This window comes from Leptidea sinapis, chromosome 12 (assembly GCF_905404315.1).
Source record: "Leptidea sinapis chromosome 12, ilLepSina1.1, whole genome shotgun sequence".
NCBI lineage: Eukaryota > Metazoa > Arthropoda > Insecta > Lepidoptera > Pieridae > Leptidea > Leptidea sinapis.
In genome coordinates this window covers 12,920,058-12,939,897 of record NC_066276.1, presented here as the reverse complement: position 1 = coordinate 12,939,897, position 19,840 = coordinate 12,920,058, and the positions used below count along the sequence as shown (strand labels likewise).

Here is a 19,840-nt window from a genome sequence, read left to right as displayed (position 1 = left end):
ATGGACGAACATCCGAATGGTCCGAAACTAGTCAGTACCAATTGCGATAAACCGTGAGTAAAGCCGTTTTAAATAAATCAAGTTCATTAGAAATCTAGTCTGTCAATCAAAATTGGACGTTTGAGTAGAAAAATTATAATTATCTTGTAAATAGAAAATAGAAGTTAAACAATATACTGATTTAGCTCCTTTTAGCAGGGAATCACGCTCACACTGTTATTTTTAATACTTTATTTTTAATCTTTATAATATTGTTACGGTATTTAATTTAGTATTTTAAGATTTGAATTAATATTGTAAATTGTTGTGTTTTTTTATTGCATTACCATAGAATAGAATGGAATAGAATAGAAATACTTTTAATAAAGTACTAGTTATTCTAGTAATTTATATACTACATTATTGAGAGAATAAACGGCCATACTTTGGAGACATTTGTAGATTTGACATATTCAATTTCAATATAATATTGTATTATTCATAATTTATTTATTTATTCGGAAACTCAACAATCGTACACTAATACATAAATTATATACAAAAATAAAAAAATAAATATCGAAGTGTACAGATAACTTACAGAGTTACACATCTTCCATTATCTGCTACCTTCCCCACTATAATATTATACAACTTGGATTACAATAGTTAAATATTATGTTAGTAAAATAACTTTTGTCTCAAGAAGACGAGCGCAATCGTAGTGCCGTTCAGAATTTTTGAGTTTTACAAGAATCATGAACGGCTCTACATTAGTAACGGGCAGGGCTTATCAATTACCTTCAGCTAAACGTCCTTCTCGTCAAGTCCCTCATTGTGGTAAAAAAATCTTATAAACCGTTACTATCCCCGTTTCTAATATTATCTTCAATCTATCTAAATATTTGTTTCACTATTGACCAATTCACGTATTGAAGAAAACCTCTGTGTGTTAGATATTTAATTATGAAGAAATTGTTAACATTTCCACGGTATTGCATAAAATGTATGTGCAAGCCTCTCTAAAATATTGTAATTTTAGATGGAGACGACGTCACTCGTAGAGGACCGCCAGTTCACCAAGGACCACCTCAACGTCCACCAACCGGTAAATATATAAAACCTAAAGATGTAGTTAAAGTATTTTATAGTTTTTCAATTTTATTTAGAAATTAAATTATTAAAATTATTGAAAGTGACCTGAGACATAATTTTGAACTAAGTAAGTATATTTATTTAAAACGACTTTACTCACGGTTCGTCGGAGTTGGTACCGACTAGTTTGTTACGGGACAACACCGCAAACTCACTACACTCACGCTGATGGACGGACCTCCGAATGGTCCGAAACTAGTCAGTACCAATTCCCGAAAAACCGCAATTAAAGCCGTTTTAAATAAATCAATGTCTTTAGAAAGCTTGTCTGTCATTCAAAATTAGACGTTTTAGTTGAAAAATTATTATTTTCATGTAAATATAATTAATATTTCTTCATCATCATATCATCATTTCAGCAGGAAGACGTTATAAATATTTTATTATTAAATTTAATATTTATTATTAGTCTCGGAATTTACGGCCACACTTCAGAGACATAATGTAGATTTGACACATTAAAGTTAAATATAATGTGTTATTCTTATGAGCAAATATATTTTTCATCACGAGAAGTAGCATCCAAACTTTGATTAATTATCCTCTTAACAAAAATAATGTATTACTTGAATTTCTTTTGACCAAAGTAAAATATTTTTGTTATAGATGATGGAGACGACACAACTCGTAGAGGACCTCCAGTTCACCAAGGTCCACCTCATCGTCCACCAAACGGTAAATATATTATTATATTTAAAGACATAGTTAAAGCCTCTTATAGTTTTTCAATATTCTTAAGGTATTAAATTATTAAAATTATTGAAAGTGACGTGAGAAATAATATTTGTTTCACTATAGACCAATTCACGGAATAAAGAAAAATTTTGTGTTAGATATTTAATTATGAAGAGATTTTTTAAATTTCCATGGTATTGCATAAAATGTATATTTTATAAGCCTCTCTAAAATATTGTAATTTTAGATGGAGACGACGTAACTCGTAGAGGACCGCCAGTTCACCAAGGACCAACCCCACGAACTGGTAATGTTTAATTTAAAGACATAGCTAGGTCTCTTATAGATTTTCAATTGTATTTAGAAATAAAATTATTTAAATAATTGAAAGTGACGTAAGACAAAATATACATTATTTATTCAAAACAGCTTTACTCAAGGTTCGTCGGAGTTGGTACTGACTCAACTTGAAACTGAACTCATTTCACGCACGCAGATGAAGGACCTCCGAATGGTGCGAAACTAGTCAGTTGAGCAAAGCCGTTTTAAATAAATCAATGTCTTTAGAAATCTTGTCTGTCATTCAAAATTAGACGTTGTAGTTGAAAAATTATTATTTTCATGTAAATATAATTAATATTAATTCTATTTACATCATCATCATTTCAGCCGGAAGACGTTATTAATGTTTTATTTGTATCTATTTAATTAACAGTATTTTAATGTGAAACAAATATTTATTTAGCATTTTTAATGTATTATACTTATTTGCAGATTCTGATGCCGCTCGCAGAGGACCTCCATTTTAAATTTACTTCATATCAAAAATGTTCTTTCTTTGATGTCCATAAAACAAACTTTTCGAGCAAAATAAAATGATGAATATGAAAAGCTTTTTATTTGTCACACTTTGATTATTTTTCTCTATATCACTTTAACTATTTAAGTAAGTATTTATCTGTAGTCTGAGCTATTATTATCTATTTCATTACTATCCCCGCTATTAATGTTAAATCTGGTACAAATGAAGTATTTTAGTTTTGAGTTAATGTGGAACATGCATAATCCTTTTCTGTTCAAACACATTACTGTCTATTTATTAAATATTCACAAAATAAAGTTATCACCTAAAGTGGTCTTCAATCACTATTGTCAATCCACATTCCTCCCAAATATTTTTATTTTATCTTAATTTGTCTCTAAACATCTTTGATCATAAATCAGTGATCAGTTGCGCGCGTGATTCGGGTCGCGTCGGACGTTTCCGATTGAGCGTGAGACGTATGCGATTTCGAATAGAATGAGTACGTTAAAGTGTAATAATTGTCATCTCGTTGTGGATGAGCTTTTGGCTTACATCCAAAATAAAGTTTCAATAGCCAATGAAGTGAGTTTGGTGCAAATATGTGCGTCTGCTTTCTCACGTGAACAAATTGAGATAGCGAATAGCTTACTTCTGGAAGCATTACCAGCGGATCTACGCACAAAAACTTTACGCAAAGGAAAAGGCAAGGAAAACCGCCTTTTGCACGACATCATAAGTGTATTTAAGGTAACTGACCCTGATGTACTACCTGTGTTTGTGGCCAGGGATTTGGAAAAATTACCACCTATAACTTTCGACCATCTGGACGTCTCCAAACTGCTCAAGGATTTGATGCTAGTACAGGCGGAGATCAAAAGCATTAAATCCTCATATGCAACTGTTGAGCAGCTAGAAAATTTCAAAAAGGAATGCTTGAGCGGAAAATTACCTTCGCCGCCACTTTCGATTATGAAAGTAAATATGAAAAGAGGAGGATACTTTGATAGCGGACCGATAGGTTTGTCCCAATTAGACGACACTATCGTTACAACGCCGTTGGAACAATCTAACTATGAGACATCTCCGAGGGAATATAATTCAAATTATAGAAGTATTGATTTGAGTAAAGCGGAGGGTAGTAACTCAGTGCAGTTTCAAAGCACTGTATCTAAACATTCGACCGACGATTGCGTCACACGCGCCGAACGCGGCATTATGCGAGTTGGCACTGAGTCATCAGGCACGTCGAGCGAATCGAATGGTCAGCTCGGTGCGACAGCGCAAATTCGATCATATGCAGGGGTCGCTAAGGTACATAATCCAAATGAAGGCTGGACAGTGGTGCAAAAGAAGTCACAAAAATCCAAAAACCGCCTTATTGGCAAAATGGGAAATTTTGTGGTAGAATCAGACGAAAAATTCAGGGCGGCCGATAGAAAGATACCCTTATTTATAACAAACGTACATAAAGACACAGTAGAATCGGATATAATTAAATATATTGAGAATAAAACTCAGGAAAGTATTGTGAGTCTAGAGAAAATTTCAATTAAACGGCAATGTGAACACGACGCTTATAAGATTTTTGTTTCACAAAGCAAGCTACCTTTGTACCTTGATGAGAATCTATGGCCACAGGGAATTATTTTTCGACGATTTGTGCACTTTAAGCTTAAACCCAAATTAAAATCAAATGAAACACCCATCACACAGGTGGCGCTGAGAAACTTGCCAATTGTTAATGGATAAAAACATAACATGTAAATTTGTTTCATTTAATTGTAAGAATGTAAAGCGTTCTGCACAATGTATTCGTGAGCTATGTAAATCCTCACATTTAATCGCTTTACAAGAATGCTGGTTGCTCAAGGAGGAGCTTTGTTTCCTTGACACAATAAGCGAGGACTTCAGCTCCACAGGAGTATCTGCGATAGACACGTCTACTGGTATTCTACGTGGGAGACCATACGGAGGCGTTGCGCTGTTGTGGAAGCGTAGTGTTTTTCAAAATGTGTCCATTATTCAGTGTAATAACCCGCGTATTTGCGCTATCAAAGTAGTGTTACAAGAGAAATCGTTCGTAGTGATGAGTGTATATATGCCTACGGATTCACTTGCAAACCTAATGGATTTTACGGACGTACTAAGTTCGGTAAGTGCTATTATTGACAGTTATGGGGAAAACTACGTATACATACTTGGGGACTACAATGCACACCCTTTTGAGCGGTTTTACCATGAACTTACTCAGTTCTGCTTAGAACAAGAGTGGACTTGTGTTGATACTGAGATATTAGGTTTACGGTCCGAGACATATACATTTATAAGTGAAGCTCACGGATCCAAGCGGTGGCTCGATCATTGTTTAACTACTTAAGCCGCTCTTGACTCTGTGAGTAACGTTTATGTATTATATGATGTATTATGGTCTGACCACTTTCCTCTGGTCGTAGAATGTAATTTAAACGTGTTATTACCAAAGAAAGTTTGTAAAAATACCTCTCTAAATGAGGTTTATTGGGGAGAGAGAAGCCAAGTGCAAATAAATACATACCAGAGGGAATGTCATGAAAGGCTAAGACTAATTGACTTCCCACATGGGCTTCAGTATTGCTGTGACCATACTTGTAACGACTTTGAGCATAGAAATGCCATAACTAAGTTGTACAGTGACATCGTTAAAGCTTTAGTTGAGGCTTCCGGGGCGGGTCGAAAGAGTATGTACCGTGTAGCCAAAAAGAGAGTGATAGGCTGGAATAAGCATGTAGCCGAAGCGCAAGGGGAGGCAAGGCAAAAGTTTCAGTGGTGGCTGTGGTATGGGAAGCCAACCTCAGGATATGTTTATAGGGAAATGTGCGAGGCTAGAAGAATTTTCAAATCTCGTTTAAAATGGTGTCAAAACCGTCAGGATCAAATTAAAATGGATATTCTAGCTTCGCACCATTCGAAAAATGATTTTCGCGGGTTTTGGAAGAATACCAATAGAATGAACAGTAAGCCGTCCCTCCCTGTGAGCGTTGGTGGCGTGTGTGAGCCTGAAACTATATCTAATATGTTTATGGACCACTTTCGCGTTAAGCCGCTACGGGGGACTTCTGAATCGGTGCTCAATGTTCAGTCCAACATAGAAATTGGTATCAATTTCAAGTGTAAAGAAATAGCACATACCATCAAACATATGACCAGAGGTAAATCTCCAGGCCATGACGGACTGAGCATTGAGCATCTTCAATACGCTGGGCCACGTCTTCCCAGGGTTTTGTCAATGCTGTACAGCTTTTGTGTGAGTCATAGTTTTATGCCGGACGAGATGATACGTACAATAGTTGTGCCTATTGTAAAAAACAAAACCAGCGACCTGGCTGATAAAAACAACTATAGACCAATTTCATTGGCTACGGTCATCTCAAAGGTGTTTGACAGCATACTTAATATGCAGTTAAATAAGTTTATAAAGCCTCATGACAACCAGTTTGGATTTCGACCTGGATTGTCTACAGAGAGTGCTATACTGTGTGTTAAAAGTGCTGTCACATACTATACTAAGCGCAAGACTCCAGTTTATGCCTGTTTTCTTGACTTGTCGAAGGCGTTTGATCTGGTTTCATACGATATCTTATGGCAAAAAATGTGAAAGGTTGGAATACCTTCTGAGATTATCAATATTTTCAAATTTTGGTATGAAAACCAGGTCAGCCATGTCAGATGGGCGGGAGTCTTGTCACGTCCATGTGGGTTGGAGTGCGGGGTGAGGCAGGGAGGATTGAGCTCACCAACGCTCTTCAACCTATATGTAAATGATTTGATTGACGAGCTCAGTGGCACCAGGGTCGGCTGCTTCATAGACGGAACTTGTGTCAACAATATAAGCTACGCAGACGACATGGTGCTGCTCAGTGCGTCTATTTGTGGTCTCAGACAACTGATGGCCATATGTGAGGCTTGTGTGGGAGGACATGGTCTTGCCTATAACGCTAGAAAAAGTAAAGTGATGGTCTTTGAGGCCGGTGGTAAAACACCAAATAAAGTACCATCTGTAATGCTCAATGGTACAGCGTTGGAGAGAGTATCTACGTTTAAATATCTTGGTCATATGTTGACTTCCGACCTCAGGGACGACACGGAAATCGAGAGAGAACGGAGTGCGTTGTCGGTGAGAGCGAATATGCTGGCTCGCAGATTCGTGCGTTGCTCAAACAGCGTCAAGATTACGCTGTTCAGAGCCTTTTGTACAACTTTCTACACGTGCAACTTGTGGGCCATGTACACTCAAAAATTACAACGCGCTTCGTGTTCAATATAACAATGCTTTCAGGGTGCTGATGGGGCTGCCCCGATTTTGTAGCGCATCAGGGATGTTCGCGGAAGCACGGGTCGACTGTTTTTATGCGACTGTACGCAAAAGATGTGGATCCCTGGTGAGCAGAGTGCGGGGCAGTACCAACAGCATTCTAAAGATGATTGCGAGCAGGTTGGATTGCAGATATGTGGGTCATTGCTGCAGTATTTCTAACGGAATGGTGCAGCGGTGACACACATCTGTAACTTAATAAGTAATAGGTTTAGGATAAGTACTAACATAGAAAATAAGTTTGCTGTATTACTAACAATTAATATGAGTGATACTCGAAATAAAGATTTATTATTATTATTATTATTATTATAAACTGAACTTTCATGATCATGTTCTTGCTCTGGCAAGAGAATCGCATAGACGCCTCGGCTTCGTTTTTAGAAATGCGAGGGATTATCCCCACGCAATGCCATCCGAATGATCTACAATGCGCTAGTTAGATAAAAATTAGAATCTTGCGCCGGCTTCTGGAACCCACACGAGAACGCCAATGTATGTAATAAACCGATATACGGGTATTCCACTGGGTATTACATATATCCAACCAAATTTCTTCTGGCGTCTCTGAACTATAATTCTTTGGTAGTTCTCAAGAGTACTGACTACTGTCTGTAAGATTTTTCATGGTAAGATCGATACTCCCTCTCCCGAGTTAAGTGATAAGCTGTGTCAGTTTTTTGTTTCGAACAAATAACTCCGTAACCGTGGGCATCTGTTTGCGGTTCCGCAGAGGCGCACACTAGCACATGCACATTCACCTATAACTCTCACCGCACTCAACGCTATACGATATACATGGGGCCCACTAAAAGTTTTGCACTTCTAGCTAATTGGAAATATTTGAATTTCGAATGTTATATCTTTTTAAACGTAGCAACCTTCTTAGTAATAAAAAAAACAATTGGCGGGAAATAATTTGTCAATTAAAAAAAAAATGAATTAGGCGTTACTTTGCGGAATCCATAATTATACAAATGATTAAGTTATACAAATGATTTGTTTTTAAAATAATTCGTGCCAGATTTTGGCGAGACAACACGTCCTGAGGATGCCTCGTGTAGAGGCGAAACACGTGCCGAATTGTTTTAAAATCAAATATTGGCGGAATTAACACTAAAGGAAACTTAAATCATTCGTATAATTTGTAAATTGTTTTTTTTATCACACATCAAAGTTCCACGTAAGCAACGAAAATGGAATTAAGTCGAAAAGATTTTAGGGTGATGATTTTTTTATCATTTTAAAAGTGATTTTTTCTTTGAACTGATCTGGTGATGAGGCTGTTTACTATCATTGTTTGGGCTCATAAGAATTTGGGCCTATTAAAGGCGTACTCTTTTTATATTGTCGTACACATTCAGATAGTGCTGCAGTCAAGTGTCCCGGGTCTAAGGAACGCTATACAGGGCCTGTCGGCAATCACAGAGCCGGCACTAGTGGAGGCGGAGCTGCGTGAGCTTGTGTACGTCCCGGAGCACCTGCGCGCGATCCCCGCTTGCCCGGGAAGACTGGAATGTCTGATGTTCGCGCAACTCTAGCGTACACCAAATCTCATCCCGGGTATGTACAAGGTGCGCGAGCTCCTCTGTAAGCCCGAGATCACCATCGACGCGTGGCGCGGCAGAAGTAGACTAGCGTGGTGTCACCGATGGCAGCAGTTTCAGCACTCCTCCTACAACTGCCACCGGCCCATTGCCTGTGTGTGGTGTGGCGATAATCATCCAGCCAGAGAGCGCCAGTGCCTCAGGGAGAACCCACCGACATGCGGCAACTGCGGCGGCGCGCACACTACGAACAGCGCCAACTGCCCGGTGTTCCGCAAGGAGACGTGCAACCGCCAGGCGGGCCGCATCAGAGGTTGACGAGCCCGGCTCGCTCATGGCTGCCGCGTTCAAGGCACATATCCTGACGTACTTCATATTAATATGCAACGACATAACCTAAATTTGAATAACTCATTACCTTTATCGAAAATACAAAATCTACTTTTTACTGTGAGTAATTTTCTACCTTATAATTAAAAAGAGGTAATTATCATCGCTATCAAAATATTAACAAAAAATACTAGAAAAAGGGGCGTTATCGTATATAACTATCGATTATAATAATTATAAAAAATAACGATACCTTGACGGTTTGAATAAATACCCCGGATCTGTAGTCAGCAAACGCAGAACTAATTGGGACATAAGCCAATATGTTCAAATACATTTGGGCGGTTTTGGTCGTCACCGTTCTTGTTGAACGGGTAAGTATATTTCATTTTCTATTATTTATTTAAAAACGGTTTTAATATAACAATAATTGAGATTGTTGATGGGAAGAATCGTTGGCTCATTTGTATTTTCCGTTTCATGATTTTTACTTAATTCGTTGTAGTTTAGTTATCTGAGAAGAGAAATGTTTTCGTTGGTTGTTGTATTTAGTACTTAAAAAAGACTTTCGGCTAATGGTGTGTATTCTACGCTAATTCTAGTATTTTTCATACCAAAGGAATCTAAATGACGGTGTGGTAGGCAAGAAACAAATCATAGCTTTGATTCGAAAGATTTGCTCAATACGAGTGTTTCCGTTCATTTTGTTTGTTCCACCCTTGTCTGTTCATAGTTTATTGTTTTAGTTTATCAATAATTTATTGTACTTTTTCTTCCTCCTGGTCCTATATTTATACCCTAAATAATATTTTAACTAGCTATTAAAGCATTGTATGGCTTTTTAAAGACTTTGTGGTCTTCCCTTATCTTGTCCTGTTCGTCAAAATATTATGGTGATGTCATTAACTACTTTTAGTTAGTATTTAAGCTAGTGGATCATATTATATTGGTGCAAAATTAAAGTGTAATTAAATGTAACAGTCATTACATTCCTGCTCGAAACACTACTACCAAGCGGCCTAGCAGCCTACGAGTGGGTGGCTCCTTTGCACAGGATACCGGCAAGATTATGGGTACACACGTGGCACAACGGTGCCTATTTCTACCGTGAAGCAGTAATGTGTAAACATTGTCGTGTTTCGGTTTGAAGGGTGCAGTACCTAGTGAAATAACTGGGCAATGAGACTTAACATCTTATGTCTCAAGGTGACGAGCGCAATTGTAGTGCCACTCAGAATTTTTGGGTTTTTCATGAATCAGAATCAAGAATTCAGACTGAAACACAGTAATGCTTACATAATACAGCTCCACGGCCGTAATAGGCGTCTAAGCTTTATGGTTACATTAATTGTGAGGACCAGCTCGACAATAGCGTCTCTTCTGCCATTGTTGGCACTTTCCTGTGAACAAACCCCGTTTTCAATGTAACTCTATGGGAAATATTTAAACCTGAACAACTTTGATGGATGCCGACCAGCTGCAAACCCATATTCATAAATTTGTTGCCCTTCACCTTTTTACACCTTTTGCACAGAAAAAATTAAATAAATAAACATTATGACTGTTCATAGTCAGTATAATTATAAAAATTTAATATACGTTCACAAAAATCGTCATCTTTTTGCTCCTAATAGTGAATTTTCATTAATATAACACTAGAAATAAGGGATTGCTTGTAACTAATTCTAGTAGGCTTCATACGATACATAACAGCATTAAGGGTAAATGTATACACTTTTATAATTAAGGTCCCAGCCACTGTTCAGGCACTGTAAATCTAAGTGATCGGACAGCCTGGGACTAGATTATGATTATGTTTCAGCAATAGAAATGACAGTACAATATTGTATATTTCATTAAAAAACGCGCAAAAAAAGAATGCTGGGAATGTTTCTTGCGCCGCTTCTTCTCTCTCATTTATCAGCGCCATTTGTTTTCGAAGCGGTAGTAGTATCTTGTATATTAGAAATGACATCAAAAAGAATTCTAAAGGAATCTATTATAAGAAAATAAATGCCTTTTATGCCTTTAACATGTTGAACCAAATGTTGCTTAATGTATACGAGGCTTAAGGATTTCTAATCAAGACTTTTCCAAACATATATTATGGGGATCTGTTCCTATTATGGTTGCTGGTGAATAAAATGTACAGTGGCGTGTTTGTGATTATATATTAGTAATTAAGCTATAATTTTCTAACAAAAATATATTTTTTCGTTTCAGTGCTTGGCTGGTCCAACAGGAGGTAAATATGTTACAAGTTTCATATTCCAATTTAAATTTTCTAGTAATTTTGTTATAACAAAACAAAAACGTGCTATAATTGTACTTTGAGAACTTAAATATGTGAAAATTTTCGCCACAAAAACTATATAAAGGAATTTGAAAAAAAAAACATAATATATAAAATTATAAATTCTCTTTTAATTACAAAAAAATAAATTAAATTCATTTATTGATCAATATTTGTCAATACTGATTAACTGTTGGGTACATCTCTTTTATATAAAAAAGCAATTGTGTGGTTTTATGAAACCACGATGCAAGTGAAAGTTTTTTTCACAAAATAACGTAGGTATTAATATCAGCATAGAAAAAAAACAGAAACTTATACATTATTCTTTACATTTTCATAAAATAAAAAAAACCTTTATCAAGTGTGTGGGGTTCGATCCTACTCTTCCACCCGATCTCAATTGAATGTAATATGCGAACTATAGGAGCCGCCCGACCGTCACGCGACATGCAACACACAGTCGAAAAAGTTTGAGACTATCTAATAAAAGTTGCACTTTAAAAAAAGGGAAATCGTGTGTAGGTAGGTAGCATCTTGTTTTGGGAAGTAGGTAATTAACATGTATAATAATTTTAAAAATAATAATTTTTATAATAAAATAATAAAAATAATTATTTACACACTCTTACACAAATTATCTTGTACGAAACTAAGCATAATAAACATAGGCAAAGACTGTATAGTGTAAAACTATGGGTACAAGACAACGATATATTTAATTCAATATACTTACATTACAAATACTTTACATATAAACATCCATCCTCGGCAATAAGCATTCATATTCATCATATAAATGCTTTCACCTACCGGGATTCGAACCCGTGACCTCGAGCTCAGTTTATGATGACGAGATATTTAACATTCCCATTATATTGAGGCTCATTGGGGACCCCCATTACACCAAGGAACATCGAACCTCATCATCTACCATCCTGTATAAATTTGGAGACATTTTTTTAGCCCGCTTATATTTCATAAATATTATATTAAAATCGTGTTTGCTGAATGTAATTGATGCATGCAATGCATCAAGCGGCACTACATTAGTTACGGGCAGGGCGTATCAATTACCTTCAGCTAAACGTCCTTCCCGTCTAGTCCCTCATTGTCGTAAAAAAGTCTTATAAACCGTTACTATCCCCGTTTCTAATATTATCTTCAATCAATCTAAATATTTGTTTCGCTATTGACCAATTCACGTAATGAAGAAAACCTTTGTGTGTTAGATATTTAATTATGAAGAAATTGTTAACATTTCCACGGTATTGCATAAAATGTATTTGCAAGCCTCTCTAAAATATTGTAATTTTAGATGGAGACGACGTAACTCGTAGAGGACCGCCAGTTCACCAAGGACCACCTCAACGTCCACCAACCGGTAAATATATTAAATATAAAGATATAGTTAAAGTATTTTATAGTTTTTCAATTTTAGTTAGAAATTAAATTATTAAAATTATTGAAAGTGACGTGAGACATAGTTTTGAACTAAGTAAGTATATTTATTTAAAACGACTTTACTCACGGTTCGTCGGAGTTGGTACCGACTAGTTTGTGACGGGACACCACCGCAAACTCACTACACTCACGCTGTTGGACGGACCTCCGAATGGTCCGAAACTAGTCAGTACCAATTCCGAAAAACCGTGAGTAAATCCGTTTTAAATAAATCAATGTCTTTAGAAATCTTGTCTGTCAATCAAAATTAGACGTTTTTGTTGAAAAATTATTATTTTCATGTAAATATAATTAATATTTCTTCATCATCATATCATCATTTCAGCCGGAAGACGTTATAAATATTTTATTATTAAATTTAATATTTATTATTAGTCTCGGAATTTACGGCCACACTTCAGAGACATAATGTAAATTTGACACATTAAAGTTAAATAAAATGTGTTATTCTTATGAGCAAATCTATTTTTTATCACGAGAAGTAGCATCCAAACTTTGATTAATTATCCTCTTAACAAAAATAATGTATTACTTGAATTTCTTTTGACCAAAGCAAAATATTTTTGTTATAGATGATGGAGACGACACAACTCGTAGAGGACCTCCAGTTCACCAAGGTCCACCTCATCGTCCACCAAACGGTAAATATATTATATTTAAAGACATAGTTAAAGCCTCTTATAGTTTTTCAATATTCTTAAGGTATTAAATTATTAAAATTATTGAAAGTGACGTGAGAAATAATATTTGTTTCACTATAGACCAATTCACGGAATTAAGAAAAATTTTGTGTGTTAGATATATAATTATGAAGAGATTTTTAACATTTCCATGGTATTGCATAAAATGTATATTTTATAAGCCTCTCTAAAATATTGTTATTTTAGATGGAGACGACGTAACTCGTAGAGGACCGCCAGTTCACCAAGGACCAACCCCACGAACCGGTAAATATGTTTAATTTAAAGACATAACTAAGCCTCTTATAGATTTTCAATTATATTTAGAGATTAATTTATTAAAATAATTGAAAGTGACTTGAGACATCGTAATCCTTATTAATTACAAACGCCTTTACTCACGGTTTATTAGAGTTGCTACCGACTAGTTTGTGACGGGCTCATGGACGAACATCCGAATAGTCCCAAACTAGTCAGTACCAATTCCGAAAAACCGTGAGTAAAGTCGTTTTAAAAAAATCAAGTTCTTTAATAAGCTAGTCTGTCAATCAAAATTAGACGTTTTAGTAGAAAAATTATAATCATCTTGTAAATAGAAAATAATATTTATTTATGTACTGTTATTAAATTTAATATTACTTATTATTCACGAGAATAAACGGCCATACTTCTGAGATATATTGTAGGTTTGACATATTCAAGTTCAATATAATATTGTATTTAAAAGAAAACTCACTGAGTTTGTTGCGCCCGTTCTTCTCAGGCCAGAGGCATACATTTTGGAATGGCTGGTAGTTTTTTGACTTTCAATAAGTGGTGTCACGTCTTATTTGGAATAAAATTATTTGAATTTGAATTTGTATATTTTATAAACCTCTCTAAAATATTGTAAATTTAGATGGAGACGACGTCACTCGTAGAGGACCGCCAGTTCACCAAGGACCACCTCATCGTCCACCAACTGGTAAATATATTTGATTTAAAGACATCTAAGCCTCTTATAGATTTTCAATTATATTTTGAAATAAATTTATAAAAATCATTGAAAGTGACGTGAGATATTATATATTTTTTTTATTAAAAACGCCTTTGCTCACAGATTGTTGGTACCGAATAGTTTGTGACGGGCTGATGGACGAACATCCAAATGGTCCGAAACTAGTCAGTACCAATTCCGATAAACCGTGAGTAAAGCCGTTTTAAATAAATCAAGTTCACTAGAAATCTTGTCTGTCAATCAAAATTGGACGTTTGAGTAGAAAAATGATAATTATCTTGTAAATAGAAAATTGAAGTTAAGCAATATACTGATTCAGCTCCTTTTAGCAGGGAATCACGCTCACACTGTTATTTTTAATACTTTATTTTTAATCTTTTTAATATTGTTACGGTATTTAATTTAGTATTTTAAGATTTGAATTAATATTGTAAATTGTTGTGTTTTTGTGTGAGTGTTTTTTTATTGCATTACCATAGAATAGAATAGAATTACTTTTAATAAAGTTCTAGTTATTCTAGCTATTTAGATACTACATATTGAGAGAATAAACGGCCATACTTTGGAGACATATTGTAGATTTGACATATTCAATTTCAATATAATATTGTATTATTCATTATTCATAATTAATTTATTTATTCGGAAACCCAACAATCGTACACTAATACATAAATTACATACAAAAATAAAAAAATAAATATCGAAGTGTCCAGATAACTTACAGGGTTACACATCTTCCATTATCTGCTACCTTCCCCACCATAATATTATACAACTTGGATAACAATAGTCAAATATTATGTTAGAAAAATTACTTTTGTCTTGAGAAGACGAGCGCAATCGTAGTGCCGTTCAGAATTTTTGAGATTTACAAGAATCATGAACGGAACTACATTAGTAACGGGCAGGGCGTATCAATTACCTAAACGTCCTTTTCGTCTAGTCCCTCATTGTCGTAAAAAAATCTTATAAACCTTTACTATCCCCGTTACTAATATTATCTTCAATTAATCTAAATATTTGTTTCGCTATTGACCAATTCACGTAATGAAGAAAACCTTTGTGTGTTAGATATTTAATTATGAAGAAATTGTTTACATTTCCACGGTATTACATAAAATGTATTTGCAAGCCTCTCTAAAATATTGTAATTTTAGATGGAGACGACGTAACTCGTAGAGGACCGCCAGTTCACCAAGGACCACCTCAACGTCCACCAACCGGTAAATATATTGAATATAAAGATATAGTTAAAGTATTTTATAGTTTTTCAATTTTAGTTTAAAATTAAATTATTAAAATTATTGAAAGTGACGTGAGACATAGTTTTGAACTAAGTAAGTATATTTATTTAAAACGACTTTACTCACGGTTCGTCGGAGTTGGTACCGACTAGTTTGTGACGGGACACCACCGCAAACTCACTACACTCACGCTGTTGGACAGACCTCCGAATGGTCCGAAACTAGTCAGTACCAATTCCGAAAAACCGTGAGTAAAGCCGTTTTAAATAAATCAATGTTTTTAGAAATCTTGTCTGTCATTCAAAATTAGACGTTTTAGTAGAAAAATTATAATCATCTTGTAAATAGAAAATAATATTTATTTATGTACTATTACTAAATTTAATATTACTTATTATTCACGAGAATAAACGGCCATACTTCTGAGACGTATTGTAGATTTGACATATTCAAGTTCAATATAATATTGTATTTAAAACAAAACCCACTGAGCTTGTTGCGACCGTTCTTCTCAGGCCAGAGGCATACATTTTGGAATGGGTGGTAGTTTTTTGACTTTCAATAAGTGGTGTCACGTCCTATTTGGAATAAAATTATTTGAATTAGTATATTTTAGAAGCCTCTCTAAAATATTGTAAATTTAGATGAAGACGACGTCACTCGTAGAGGGCCGCCAGTTCACCAAGGACCACCTCATCGTCCACCAACCGGTAAATGTGTTTGATTTAAAGACAACTAAGCCTCTTATAGATTTTCCATTATATTTATAAATAAATTTATTAAAATAATTGAAAGTGACGTGAGACACTATAATTTTTATTTATTAAAAACGCCTTTACTCACGGATTGTTGGTACCGACTAGTTTGTGACGGGCTGATGGACGAACATCCGACTGGTCCGAAACTAGTCAGTACCGATTCCGATAAACCGTGAGTAAAGCCGTTTTAAATAAATCATGTTCTTTAGTAAGCTAGTCTGTCAATCAAAATTAGACGTTTTAGTAGATAAATTATAATCATCTTGTAAATAGAAAATAATATTTATTTATATACTATTATTAAATTTAATATTACTTATTATTCACGAGAATAAACGGCCATACTTCTAAGACATATTGTAGATTTGACATATTCAAGTTCAATATAATATTGTATTTAAAACAAAACCCACTGAGCTTGTTGCGTCCGTTCTTCTCAGGCCAGAGGCATACATTTTGGAATGGGCGGTAGTTTTTTGACTTTCAATAAGTGGTGTCACGTCCTATTTGGAATAAAGTTATTTGAATTAGTATATTTTATAAGCCTCTCTAAAATATTGTAAATTTAGATGGAGACGACGTCACTCGTAGAGGGCCGCCAGTTCACCAAGGACCACCACATCGTCCACCAACCGGTAAATATGTTTGATTTAAAGACAAGTAAGCCTCTTATAGATTTTCAATAATATTTAGAAATAAATTTATTAAAATAATTGAAACTGACGTGAGACATTATAATTTTTATTTATTAAAAACGCCTTTATTCACGGATTGTTGGTACCGACTAGTTTGTGACGGGCTGATGGACGAACATCCGACTGGTCCGAAACTAGTCAGTACCAATTCCCATAAACCGTGAGTAAAGCCGTTTTAAATAAATCAAGTTCTTTAGTAAGCTGGTCTGTCAATCAAAATTAGACGTTTTCGTAGAAAAATTATAATCATCTTGTAAATAGAAAATAATATTTATTTATATACTATTATTAAATTTAATATTACTTATTATTCACGAGAATAAACGGCCATACTTCTAAGACATATTGTAGATTTGACATATTCAAGTTCAATATTATATTGTATTTAAAACAAAACCCACTGAGTTTGTTGCGCCCGTTCTTCTCAGGCCAGAGGCATACATTTTGGAATGGGTGGTAGTTTTATGACTTTCAATAAGTGGTGTCACGTCCTATTTTGAATAAAATTATTTGAATTAGTATTTTTATAAGCCTCTCTAAAATATTGTAAATTTAGATGGAGACGACGTCACTCGTAGAGGGCCGCCAGTTCACCAAGGACCACCTCATCGTCCACCAACTGGTAAGTATGTTTGATTTAAAGACAACTAAGCCTCTTATAGATTTTCAATAATATTTAGAAATAAATTTATTAAAATAATTGAAAGTGACGTGAGACACTTTAATTTTTATTTATTAAAAACGCCTTTACTCACGGATTGTTGGTACCGACTAGTTTGTGACGGGCTGATGGACGAACATTCGAATGGTCCGAAACTAGTCAGTACCAATTCCGATAAACCGTGAGTAAAGCCGTTTTAAATAAATCAAGTTCACTAGAAATCTTGTCTGTCAATCAAAATTGGACGTTTGAGTAGAAAAATTATAATTATCTTGTAAATAGAAAATAGAAGTTAAGCAATATACTGATTCAGCTCCTTTTAGCAGGGAATCACGCTCACACTGTTATTTTTAATACTTTATTTTTAATCTTTATAATATTGTTACGGTATTTAATTTAGTATTTTAAGATTTGAATTAATATTGTAAATTGTTGTGTTTTTGTGTGAGTGTTTTTTTATTGCATTACCATAGAATAGAATGGAATAGAATAGAAATACTTTTAATAAAGTACTAGTTATTCTAGTTATTTATATACTACATTATTGAGAGAATAAACGGCCATACTTTGGAGACATTTGTAGATTTGACATATTCAATTTCAATATAATATTATATTATTCATAATTTATTTATTTATTCGGAAACTCAACAATCGTACACTAATACATAAATTATATACAAAAATAAAAAAATAAATATCGAAGTGTACAGATAACTTACAGAGTTACACATCTTCCATTATCTGCTACCTTCCCCACCATAATATTATACAACTTGGATTACAATAGTTAAATATTATGTTAGTAAAATTACTTTTGACTCAAGAAGACGAGCGCAATCGTAGTGCCGTTAAGAATTTTTGAGATTTACAAGAATCATGAACGGCACTACAGTAGTAACGGGCAGGGCGTATCAATTACCTTCAGCTAAACGTCCTTCTCGTCTAGTCCCTCATTGTCGTAAAAAAATCTTATAAACCATTACTATCCCCGTTTCTAATATTATCTTCAATCAATCTAAATATTTGTTTTGCTATTGACCAATTCACGTAATGAAGAAAACCTTTGTGTGTTACATATTTAATTATGAAGAAATTGTTAACATTTCCACGGTTTTGCATAAAATGTATTTATAAGCCTCGCTAAAATATTGTAATTTTAGATGAAGACGACGTAACTCGTAGAGGACCGCCAGTTCACCAAGGACCACCTCAACGTCCACCAACCGGTAAATATGTTAAATATAAAGACATAGCTAGGCCTGTTATAGATTTTCAATTTTATTTAGAAATAGAATTACTAAAATAATTGAAAGTGACGTAAGACAATATATACATTATTTATACAAAACAGCTTTACTCAACTTGAAACTGAACTCATTTCACTCACGCAGATGAAGGACCACCGAATGGTGCGAAACTAGTCAGTACCAATTTCGGAAAAACCTTGAGCAAAGCCGTTTTAAATAAATCAATGTCTTTAGAAATCTTGTCTGTCATTCAAAATTAGACGTTTTAGTCTAAAAATTATTATTTTCATGTAAATATAATAATAATTAATTCTATTTACATCATCATCATTTCAGCCGGAAGACGTTATTAATGTTTTATTTGTATCTATTTAATTAACAGTATTTTAATGTGAAACAAATATTTATTTAGCATTTTTAATGTATTATACTTATTTGCAGATTCTGATGCCGCTCGCAGAGGACCTCCATTTTAAATTTACTTCATATCAAAAATGTTCTTTCTTTGATGTCCATAAAACAAACTTTTCGAGCAAAATAAAATGATGAATATGAAAAGCTTTTTATTTGTCACACTTTGATTATTTTTCTCTATATCACTTTAACTATGTAAGTAAGTATTTATCTGTAGTCTGAGCTATTATTATCTATTTCATTACTATCCCCGCTATTAATGTTAAATCATACATTTAAAATTAAAATATTACATTTCAATTACTTTATATGCAAAGTGACGCAACAAAAATACTCAAATGCCAAAAACTTAAAGGCTTACACGAGTAAGTCGAAAAAAAAATTTAATACTTATGAACACAAGTGTTATTGAGTATAGTAGATGCATCAATCCACACATACCGTAAATAAATAGAGGCATTATGTGAGCATTTCATAAAATAAAATATATAATAACTTTAACTTAAAAGAAAATAATAATAATAAAAAACACATCAAAC

General features: G+C 34.3%; 1 protein-coding gene and 1 non-coding gene across 51 annotated transcripts in view; both read left to right on the top strand.

The window, feature by feature from the left end:
* LOC126967094 (uncharacterized) overlaps positions 1–19,445 on the top strand; it is a 28,470-nt gene extending 9,025 nt beyond the window's left edge. For 16 of the 50 annotated variants that reach the window (XR_007729900.1, XR_007729880.1, XR_007729871.1 and 13 more), the window contains 8 exons: positions 12,454–12,519; positions 13,172–13,240; positions 13,487–13,546; positions 14,178–14,243; positions 15,437–15,502; positions 16,851–16,916; positions 17,533–17,598; positions 18,801–18,855. This is a non-coding gene — a transcript (uncharacterized LOC126967094). Of the gene's footprint in view, positions 1–1,021; positions 1,088–1,740; positions 1,810–2,056; positions 2,117–2,583; positions 2,701–12,453; positions 12,520–13,171; positions 13,241–13,486; positions 13,547–14,177; positions 14,244–15,436; positions 15,503–16,850; positions 16,917–17,532; positions 17,599–18,800; positions 18,856–19,328 lie in introns of those variants that run through there. The other 34 variants (XR_007729895.1, XR_007729891.1, XR_007729876.1 and 31 more) reach the window with 12 other exon arrangements.
* Positions 3,053–7,228, top strand: LOC126967087 (uncharacterized). Its single transcript, XM_050811474.1, has 2 exons — positions 3,053–4,766; positions 6,930–7,228. The coding sequence occupies exon 1, from the start codon at positions 3,110–3,112 to the stop codon at positions 4,361–4,363; it is 1,254 nt and encodes a 417-aa protein (XP_050667431.1). The 5' UTR covers positions 3,053–3,109; the 3' UTR covers positions 4,364–4,766; positions 6,930–7,228.
* Positions 19,446–19,840: the final 395 nt, after the last annotated feature.

What these genes read in the sequence shown, in the direction of transcription:
- LOC126967087 (XM_050811474.1), top strand. Translation starts at nt 3,110, where the DNA reads ATGAGTACGTTAAAGTGTAATAATTGTCATCTCGTTGTGGATGAGCTT.